Source organism: Melospiza melodia, chromosome 3 (genome assembly GCF_035770615.1).
Source record: "Melospiza melodia melodia isolate bMelMel2 chromosome 3, bMelMel2.pri, whole genome shotgun sequence".
Taxonomy (NCBI): Eukaryota; Metazoa; Chordata; class Aves; order Passeriformes; family Passerellidae; genus Melospiza; species Melospiza melodia.
The window spans coordinates 65,962,218-65,973,001 of NC_086196.1; the positions used below are offsets into that span (position 1 = coordinate 65,962,218).

Consider the following 10,784-nt stretch of genomic DNA (forward strand, 5'->3'; position numbering starts at 1 on the left):
CGCCGAGTTCCCGCAGTTCGCCCGCTGCTGTGCAGCCGCCGTCGCCGCCTCGGCCCGGCACCCGCCGTCCCGCCGGGAAGGAGTCGGGACCGTTTCGGATCTCAAGCAGACGGCCCTCTCCTATTTAGTCGTGGCTTTTCCAAACCCTCCGAGGAGAGCGGGATCTTTCGGTCCTTCCTGTATATCCGACCATTACAGGATCTAGAAATGTCGACGACACTTTTATCTGCCTTCTACGACATTGACTTCTTGTGCAAGGTAGGGACGAGCGCGTTTGGCTGGGCGGGACGCGGTCTGCCGCCATGTGCACAGCGGCGCTCCGGGCTACCGGGGCAGCGCGGCGGGGCGGGAGGCCCGTGCCGGGCCGGGCTCTGCGGGCGGGTCACGGTCTGACAGCCGGCCGGGGACAGCGGCTGACGCAAGGCTGCGAGCCCCGGAATGCCGCCCCATGGCCTCCCGGCGGCCGCGTTCGGGGCGGGCTGCTCCTGCAGCCGCGGGGGAGCCGGGCCGCCCTGCAACCCCTGCCCGCATGTTGCGCTGCTAGGAGGAACTTTTGAAAAAAGTTGCAAATGCGGCAGAGCTGGCGCGGGAGCTTCTCCCCGGCGCTGTGCTGCCCGCCGGCGCTACCGGCAGACCCGCTTTGCGGGGCGGCCGGGCGGCGCGACCCCCGCCTCGACTCCCGTGGCGGTGGGGAGCCGTGGCCGTGGGCAGGCGGTCACCCGCAACTCCCTCTCTCTCTCCCGCTGTCTCCCCCACCCCCTCCCCTCTCCCCGCCCCGGCAGACGGAGAAGTCCCTGACCAACCTCAGCAGCATGCTGGACAAGAAAGCCGTGGGGACCCCGGTGACCCCTCCCAGCTCCAGCTTCGCGCCGGGCTTCCTGCGGCGGCACTCGACCAGCAACCTGACGGCGCTGGCCGGCGGCTCCAAGTTCCCCAGCCCTACCGGCTCCAGCTCTTCTTCCACATCCTCGTCCTCCTCGTCATCCTCCTCCTCCTCCTCATTCGGCAATCTGAAGGAGACGGGCTCCGGCGGAGGCGGCGGCAGCAGCAGCCCCACGGCCCTGCTCAACAAGGAGAACAAGTTCCGGGACCGCTCCTTCAGCGAGAACGGCGAGCGCAGCCAGCACCTCATGCAGCAGCTTCAGCAGCAGCAGCAGGCGGCCGGCAAGGGGAGCGGCTCCGGCGGCGGCGGCGGGGCCCCCATCAACTCGACGCGCTACAAGACGGAGCTGTGCCGCCCCTTCGAGGAGAGCGGCGCCTGCAAGTACGGCGAGAAGTGCCAGTTCGCTCACGGCTTCCACGAGCTGCGCAGCCTCACCCGCCACCCCAAGTACAAGACCGAGCTCTGCCGCACCTTCCACACCATCGGCTTCTGCCCCTACGGCCCGCGCTGCCACTTCATCCACAACGCCGACGAGCGCCGCCCGGCGCCCGGCGGGGGCACGGCCGCCCCCCCGCCCGCCGCCGCGGCCGGGCCGCACCACCACCCGCACCACGCGGCCCCGCACCCCGCCGGCAGCACCGGCGACCTCCGCGCCTTCGCCCCCCGCGAGCACCCGCTGGGCGGCGGCGGCTTCGGGCACCCGCGCGGCGGCGAGCGGCCCAAGCTGCACCACAGCCTGAGCTTCTCCGGCTTCTCCGCCCACCACCACCACCATCACCCCCCGCACCCCCACGGCACCGCCCCGCCGCCGCCGCCGCCCGGGGGCCGCCTGGACGCCGCCCTGCTGGAGAGCCCCGGCGGTTCGCGCACGCCGCCGCCGCCCGCCTCCGCCTCCTACTGCGAGGAGCTGCTCTCGCCGCCCTGCGCCAACAACGCCTTCGCCTTCTCGGGGCAGGAGCTGGGCAGCCTCATCGCCCCCCTCGCCCTGCACACCCAGAACTTCGCCGCTGCCGCCGCCGCGGCCGCGGCCGCCGCCGCCTATTACCGCTGCCAGCAGCAGCCGCCGCCGCCCGGCGGGGCCTGCCCGCCGCCCCCCGCCTCGCCGCCCTTCAGCTTCCAGCCCCTCCGCCGCCTCTCCGAGTCGCCCGTCTTCGACGCGCCGCCCAGCCCGCCGGACTCGCTCTCCGACCGGGAGAGTTACCTGAGCGGCTCGCTCAGCTCCGGCTCCCTCAGCGGCTCCGAGTCGCCCAGCCTGGACTCGGGCCGCCGCCTGCCCATCTTCAGCCGCCTCTCCATCTCCGACGACTGAGGGAGCGCGGGGCGGCGGCCGGGTGCCCCGCGGCGGCCCTGCAAGTAAGTTACCGAGCGAAGAAAGCGAAACCTCTCCTTCCTCTCTATTTTTGGTTGGTTTTATTTGATATATCTATCTATCTATACACCGAGAGCTGAACAAAACGAGAAACAAAGCATTTTGCAAAAGGGCAAGTGACACGAACTGAACAAACCTATTTTTATAGAGAGACCTTGGAAGAAGGGGATTTTTGTTTCGGGGTTTTTTTGTTGTTGTCGTTCTTTGGAGACAAGTTATGATACGCACCAGCAGCCATTCCATCTGTGTTCGAAAAAAAAAAAAAAGAAACAAACAAAACAGCATTAGAAAAGACAGCACCAGAAAGCAACAAACAATCCGGGGAGCGCCGGTTCGCCAGCCCAGCTCCTCCAATCCTGCAGACACGCAGAAAAAAAGTTACAAACTAGTTTGTCTTTCAATCCAGTTCAAATAAAAACACAGAACATACTAAACCTATAAGCTTTTTTTTTTAGGAAAAAAAAAAAAAGAAAAATCCAACATCCTGCCAAGAATATGCCTTGATAACAACCTTCTTTTTTATATATATCTATATATTATTATTATAACAAATGCTAAAACCTTCATTCCAAAGTTTAATATTGGTTCCATTGCCACCACTTAGTGGATGTTTGGCTTTTAGAACAATTTTTTGTTGTTGCTTTATTTGGAAGCACTCAACTGAGTTTAGTTTGTAATTGTTGGAGAATAACTGCTGATTTTTTTAAATTTTTTTTAGCTGTTTGAGTTGATTGCATGTATGAGTCACTGCACACAACTCAATATGAAACTATTTAACTTATTTATTATCTTGTGAAAAGTATACATTGGTAATTTGTTCATACTGTATTTATCGGGTATGATGAAAAGCAATAGATATATATTCTTTTATTATGTTAAATTATGATTTTCATTATTAATCGGCAAAATGTGGAGTGTGTTCTTTTCACAGTAATATATGCCTTTTTGTAACTTTCACTTGGTTATTTTATTGTAAATGAGTAAAATTCTTAATTTAAGAGATGGTATGTAATATTTATTTCATTAATTTCTTTCTTTGTTTACGTAAATCTGAAAGATTGCATGGTTTCTTTATAGAAATCGGTCTCGATGCTGTGGAAGTAGTTTGCGGAATTTCTATGGGTTTTTTTTAGAATGTAAATGGTTGTAGCCCGTCCGAGTTGAAAAACGAGAGAAAAGAAAAAAAAAAAAAAGAAAAAAAAAGACTGACTTAGCAATCAGACTTCAAAGTGGCAAATCTAATTCAGACTTGTTAAAAATAACCAAAAAGTATTTTTGTTGCCTAACTCCACGAATCACACTGTGATATAGTCTCAAAGTATGTAGCAATAATTGGGGGTCCCAGTATTATGTCTCACAGTGCCTTCTTGAGGGTCCACGCTTGCCTTAAATATCTCTCAACCAAATAAGTATTTTTCCTAATGCTTGAGATAATTTGAATGTAGGGATGGGTTTTAAGTACAGCAAAATTTCGCCACTATTTTATAAGAACAGAGGCCATCTTTGGATCTGAAACTTTCTATAATACAGGAACATATCTTGTTTATTGAATTCCAAAACCTGTAATTTTTTTTTTTTCCTTATGTAGAAAGTTGGGAGTTTTCCAAAAGTTTCCTGGACGGTGGATGAATGAGCAGTAGCTTAGTTTTGTTTGTACATAGGTACAGATTGAGCACTATGTACTCTTTTGGACTACTTTAACAGAAGTATGTTTTGAATGTAACTAAAGGATAAGTCAACTTGAGTTGTAATATATTTTTCGGGAGTCAGTTCACTACAGATTATGTGAGACTGTAAACTTTGTACTGTAAATGTTTTGTAGTTCTCCCAATAAAATTTTTTGGAAAAAAAAAAAAATCAACAACCCCAGTAACCCTTCAAAGTGCCCTGGCTGCCAGGCAGGAGTGTTTCTTGCTGAACACCACCGCCCCCAATCACAGATATGTCTAGCTACAGATTAACCAGTTTGCACTGCCGCTCCTGCAGCCCTCGCTGGTCCCTGGCCAAAGTTAATAAACGCTTCCAGAAGGTTCGGGAATGTCAGCGCTGTACTGTATCCTGCTTTGCTTTCCTTTTTTCTTTTTTCTTTTCCCTTTTTTTTTTTTCCCTCAATTTTTTTTATTATTTTTAAGAGGATGGAGAATCAAACCTCTGCTGCTTCTAGTGTAACAGCTGGAGTGGAAAGACCTGGCAGTGGCATTTATCAATCACATCGCTTATGGGGCTATGTGAATGTGCCATTAGCCTTCCTGCCTTGTTTGGGCTAAGGAGGAAATGGCAGTTTGGGTAATAAAAAGCCATAATTAAGGTTTACCCTTTGTCCCAGCTTTGTTCCTCTTCACTCACAGGAATGTGGACTTCTGCCTCAATGCTCCCATCACCCAGCTGAGGGCATATCTGTGTTAATCGGGCTAGCATTAAATGTGCTAATCAGTTTTCAGGGCCTGGGTTTTAAACAAATTACCTTTTCGAGGCTGTATTTATATAACTAAATACTTGACAGCCTGGGGACTGTGTGAGTATTAATACTGGAAGAATTTTAGCTAATATCTCCACAGTTTGGCACCCTATTCCAATCAGTCCCTTAAACTTTTAAGTCACGATTTCTACCAGCTTATTTTTGTTCTTTTGTCATACTAATAATAAATGTTGTTAACATTATGGCATTTCTGCACTGCCTGGGCCGCCACAGCACTTTCTATAAATACAAGATAGAATGTAATACCAGTGCCATATGTTTGTGTAACAAACCTTGGACTGACACTTAGTTTAAAATTAAAACAAACGTAAGCAATGTATGACAACACAGCCCAGCTACAGCAATCACCTTTTTTTTTAATGGATCCAGTCTGACATTTTGGCTCAGAATTGCTCCCTTTGATTTCCAGACTCTGACTTCTGATGAAACTTCTTTTTGTTGCTGTCTGCACAGTGGCACTGAGCTCTGATGGGTCCTTCCCCAGGCATCCCTGGTACAGATGCTTTGGCTGCAAGGAGCAGGCCCATGCCAGTGTTTTGAGGGAACAGAGAGTGGCTGTTGGTTTGACCGGTGTCTAAGCTGATGTCTTAACTCACTTTTGGGATTTTGAGATTAATTTTCACACTAAAACTGCATATATAAGGAGTGCATGCCTCATTTAATTTCAGGTTTTCTTTCTTCTCCAGGTACAGTTTTTGCTTCTCTCACTCACCCACCCATTTCCCTGAGCCTGCCTTTTCCTTGCCACGGTAGATAAGGACCTTATTTAGTTTCTGTATTTCCCTTATCTGGGACACCTGTACTCGCAACAGTGCAGTACTTCCATCTTCCCTGTGGTTTTCTGTTGGTTGAACGGGACCTTGGTGAGGGTGCTGGGCTTGGCTTTGGTGTCTCCTGGCTGGAAGAGGAGCTCTGGAAGCTTTAGAGCAGCTGCCCCACATGAATCACAGCCGCGCTGGTGTCAGTGCCAGTGTTCTGTGTGTTAGGGAGCTGCTGCCAGGACAGGAGGGGTGATGGCCCAGCGGTGTCTCCCAGCTGGCTGCTGGCATGCCAGCGTGCGGGGACAGCTGCTGCTCTGTGCCCCGGTGACACTGTGTGCTGCACCCTGCTCTGTGTGTGTCCCAGAGGGTGCTGCAGCCTGGCCCCTCTGGGTTCTACTGCTCAGAAACCCACGAGTCCTTGAACTGGGAAGATAAAGCCTCTGTTTCTTGTGCTGCACAATCAAGTGTTAACCTTTAAACTGGTGACTTATGTTGTTGGCTTAAGCAAATGTTCTCTTGCTTTCATTTCAAAATTCAGCAAAGCGTGTAAAGCTGGTCAGGCCATTCAGAACTTTCTGATACATTGCAATAAATCGATAAATACTGTGTAAAAAATAAACTGTTTTTTTTTCAAGAGCTTTGTGTTAAGAAGGAACTCTAAGGTTTCTGCTATTGCCCATCAGAGTTGTGATAGATCTCTTAATCCCTGGAGCACTTAAAATTACTTTAAAAGTCTGGAAAATGGGGCCTTTACTAATCATTGATTAGGACTGAGGCTTGCATGCTTGTTTTATTTTATAGTCTGAAAGGAATTGTGTCAGAGTCTTAAACTGGTAGAAATGGATGTAATGGTATAGGTCTCAAAATTTGGTTTGATTTTAAATGGTTTGGTATGATCATTAGGAGATTTTCAAATTTATTGAATTAGTACTTTTGATTTTTATTCCCTAATCTTGTAAGGTTTTGGGGGCCTTTTTATTTGTTTGGCTTTTCTCAGGTCACCTGTGTCAGGTATAGTGGTGTGCTGTGACTCCTGTTGAGTGGAGGGATTGCCCACCACCAGACACACACACTCCCAGCAGAGTGCCATGGAGCAGGGGGATGCTGCTCCTCACCAGCTGCATCCTGGCTGAAGCATGAGCTGATTCCACTGTAATCCAGGATTCCCTTCATTTCAGCTCTGGAGCCTGGGGTGCAGAACGGGCTGTGTCACTGTGTCACTCGTCCACAAGGGCAGTGGCCACAGGAGGAGCTGATAGGCTGCTGGCTCCTCTCTGCTGTGCTGCTGGATGCAGAAGGCAGCAAACCAAGGGTTAAATACACAGGTGGGAGGGGAGCCCTTTTCCAGAGCATCATTTAAATGTCCAGTGCAACTCCACATCACTTTGAAAAAGAAGCTGCTGCCCTCCTTCCATTTACTGCCCCCACCCCATCTCATCATTAGGTGTGCAGTTTTGATTTTTTCAAAGAAAGGGTGCATTTGACAACCTTGTTTTCAAAGAAGGCCTGAGATTTTAGTTATGTTTATGACCAAAATGTGCTTTTATCTTTTTCCTTTTGCTACTATAGCATTAAAGCTAAAGGACTTCCACTATATATTTTTAACCGTGTTGTCCATCTCTTCTTGCTGACCTTGAGTGTGAATATTTGAAGGAGCTTCAGGCAGTGGTGCTGTGTCATTAATAAGACAGAACATTTCAGGTTTTGCCTGCTGAGCCTACAGACCTCGGCAGCATATTAACTCTGGAAACTGAAACTTAATTTTCTGACCCTTCAGCTTAAGCTCAGATCCTCAGAGTTTTAAGGTGAAGATACTGGGCCTCCTGCTTTATTGCATCTGAAATACAGTTACCCCTTCCCTTTGCCAAGTGTGCAGCAGGTTGGTACCAGTGCAGGGAGGGGCAGGAATATCCTGAATGACCACAGCCAGGGACCTGAGTGCTCGTCTGCTGAAGAAGTAAGCGAAGGACTGGGATGAAAGTTGCTTACTCAAGGTGATGTAGCAGTTTCTCCACTCTGCTCCTCCCTGGCCCTTTCTGACCCTGCTCTGGGAGAGCATCCTGGCACCCTGCTCACACCACATGGCCCAAGGGGGTGGGTGCTCTGTCCACTGCCACCACAAGGTCCCCTTGCCCCCAGCCAGCTCTGCTGCTTGCCACGTTTGCCTGGGTGTTGATGCATTTTATTAACCAGGCAGAAAAACCCTGGTGTTTTCTCCTGGAGTGGAGTTGAAGTGGGTCAGTCAGGAGTCTGATTTTCAGAGCTGGTGCAAGGGAGAAGGAGGAGGAGGAGGAGGAGGAGGAGGAGGAGGAGGAGGAAGAGCCCCACATCCTGGACAGAGGCAGGAGTGATGGGATAGAGGACAAGGTCTCCCCACCAAGCTGCTGGATAGGTTTATCCCTCCTCCTGTGTAGATTTGTTTTGTTTGAAGAAACATTGTTTCCTCACAGCTCTTTGGGAAATCCTCAGTGTGCCCATGTTAGAACTGCTTTTTTTATATTGGTGATTATAAATCACTCACAGGAACCTTGAGTACTTCTTGTGCCATTTGAACACACACCAGCATTTAAGGGAAGGCTCATTTCAACACAGAGTTTAATTAATGATTAATGTGACTGTATCCCTGAATAGTTTGATTTACTGGAAATCAAGCAATGGTTATATGGCAATACACAGCATCTTCTGAGAAGTTCTCAGTGTTAAAGGAAACACTTGTTATCAGCTGACACAGATTTAGCAGGTTGTGTGAGTTTTGTACTAAAGAACATTGGTTTATAGGTCTAATTCTTTTATTAAAATTAATTTAATATTGGAGAGGAGAGTGGAGGAATGAGATTCCTCCCTTAAGGTCTAGAGGGCCTTGTCTCTAAAAAGAATTTTTTTGTTTCAAAGCTTAGTCAAACTTACATGAGTCATTTCATCTCTCTTTTCAAAGGGCTATAATGGATGTGTTAATGCAGGCATTTTGGGGTGAACCCTGCAAAATTTGCATTCCTCAGGAAACCAGGGAAAATTACCCTGATAAATCTCCTCTCTGTTGCTGAAGAGGGATAGATGACATCTGCTGAGTAATTTCCATTCTGTACACCATCTGAGAAGGAAATACAGGGTAATTCAACCCCCCTTTTTTCTGCCATGGTTAATAACATAAACAGGGAGCCGGGTATGCTGAAATCTAAATACGAGGGTCCTGTATCAATGGATTATTACTTTATCTTTTCTGAATGACGTTCACTTGAATACCTGGAATCGTAATAGCTACTCAAGATAAGAAATGGAAGGAAATTCAATAACAGTAAGAGGCCTGGTGACTTATGAGATCTTGATTAGCCTTCAACTGCACCTAAATGTTGGGAAAGGATTCCCTGTACTGTATGCAGAGAGAGCTGAATAGCATTGTGAAAACCATTGCCTCATTATAGAGGAGCACAAACAACTGGCTTTTGTCATTTTTTAGCCTATCTTGTGTTCACTTATATGTGTGAACCTTCTGGGTCTTCTGTGGATGAACATTTTTCACCTTAATTTTTCATTGCTTTAAAATTGTGGCTTTGCTGGTGGAGGTGGCAGGTGGCTCTGGCCCTGCAGTGATCTCAGAGCTCTGGCTGGCTGGGGCATACAGGTACAGTGCTGAACCTCCTAAATACCATCAAATCCGAAATTGGGCTTCCTCTTCTTGGTAGGGTCTGTACTCCTGCTGATGCCCTTGGGCAGTGGTTTACTCTTCCCATGGCTGAGGGAGCATGGGGAAGGAAGAGGAGGACTCTTGCCCTTCCAGCTGCCTGCCCTGGGAGTGTCCATGAGCTGGGCTGATGCCTTGCTGCTGCCCAGCAGTGTGGTGGGAAGGGTGGGCATCTGCCAAAGGGAATGCCCAGATATCCCTCCATGGGCAGCAGAGCCCTGGGTCAGTTTGTGCCTGTCCTGTGCCATCCTGCACCTGGATGAGGGCAAATTGTTCCTTGTGCTGGGTGCCCCTTGGCTCTGCTGCAGAAGTGGCACAGCAGCACGGACGGGGAGGGCTCCAGCCACGGTGCTGGCTCTGCTGCTGTGCTAAGAGTGCTAACAGCACAGTGTAAATCTCAGGAGATGAATTCAGAGTTAACAAATACTTTTTCTAAAGGTCACGTTAGATGAGGAATGCAGTGATTTGCCAATCCAAATGAGCACTAACTCAAAAAAGACAGGAATTTGTTTTCTGCTAGGTTAGTGCTCTGATCTGGACTCATCCCATCGCCTTATGGCTGTGCAACAAAAGCAGGATGGAGGGCAGGAGTGTGTGAGTTACATGAGGCTCAGAGCTCTGCTTTCACCATCAGGGCAACTTTATATTGGCTTGAGATGCCCGTGAAACCACAGCCTAAGCTGTGTTCTGTTTTCTTCACATGCCCCTGAAACCCCAGGATTTATCAAATGATATCCGCAGAACAGGGAGAGGCAGAGCCTCATGCATTGAGCTGTGTTGAGTTTTCTAGAGCTGAACCTCAATATTTTACTTCAGTGTTGCTGTTCAGCATTTGGGCATGTGTGGATAGGGAGACTGGGGAAATGATGTTGAGGAAGGAGAAGCCCAGAAACTTGGAAAGGCTGACTCCTTGGGAAATGGTGCACAGCTTTGGTCAATGTGAACACCAAGTCATGACCTCTCCTGTTTATTTCAATATTTCTTATAGTAACCTGCATCTTAAAATAAAATTCAAGATGGAATTTAGAATTCATAGCACAAAAGTTGTGAGTAAACTGTTCACTACAAGGGTGTTGCAAAGCAAGTAGTAAATGTCTCTTTTTAGGGGTCTATCTCCATCTGCAAATATGAGGCAAGCCAAAATTTAAGGCTTTGCTTGAACAAAGCACAGTGAATATTTGCAATAATGCAACTCTTTGACTTTCTCAAATGAACAATCACAAGAAGTGAAGGGACGATTCACCTGAAATCTCCAGCTCTACAGAAGAATGTAACAGCAGCTCATTAAAAAGATTCTCTCTGATTTCCCATCCTACAGTAGATATGAGCACACAGTGAGGGACAAGTGTGAATTGGGTTCTTATGACTAAAACAAATATGTCCCAAAAGTTCAGCACCTGGGGAGTTAGGAGGACTTGTGGAAGAAATCCTTATTCTTAAAGCAATTACAGAAATGCAGCCTGACTGGTGAGTATAACCTATTGTTGCAAGAATTATGGTGAGAGTTTGGAAAGGGGTTCTTTCAAACCACTGGTAAATATCAGCTCTCAAAGAAGCAACTGGAGTACCATTGACAGTGGCATATAAAATGAATGTACAGTGGTACATAG

General features: G+C 48.5%; 1 protein-coding gene across 1 annotated transcript; it reads left to right on the forward strand.

The window, feature by feature from the left end:
* Positions 1-6,126, forward strand: ZFP36L2 (ZFP36 ring finger protein like 2). Its single transcript, XM_063152088.1, has 2 exons — positions 1-258; positions 783-6,126. Exons 1-2 carry the CDS (start codon positions 208-210, stop codon positions 2,190-2,192), a joined length of 1,461 nt encoding a protein of 486 aa, XP_063008158.1. The 5' UTR covers positions 1-207; the 3' UTR covers positions 2,193-6,126.
* The last annotated feature ends 4,658 nt before the right edge of the window (positions 6,127-10,784 follow it).

What these genes read in the sequence shown, in the direction of transcription:
- ZFP36L2 (XM_063152088.1), top strand. Translation starts at nt 208, where the DNA reads ATGTCGACGACACTTTTATCTGCCTTCTACGACATTGACTTCTTGTGC. An exon ending in ACATTGACTTCTTGTGCAAG is followed by an intron (nt 259 to 782) that starts GTAGGGACGAGC and finishes CCGCCCCGGCAG; the next exon opens with ACGGAGAAGTCCCTGACCAA.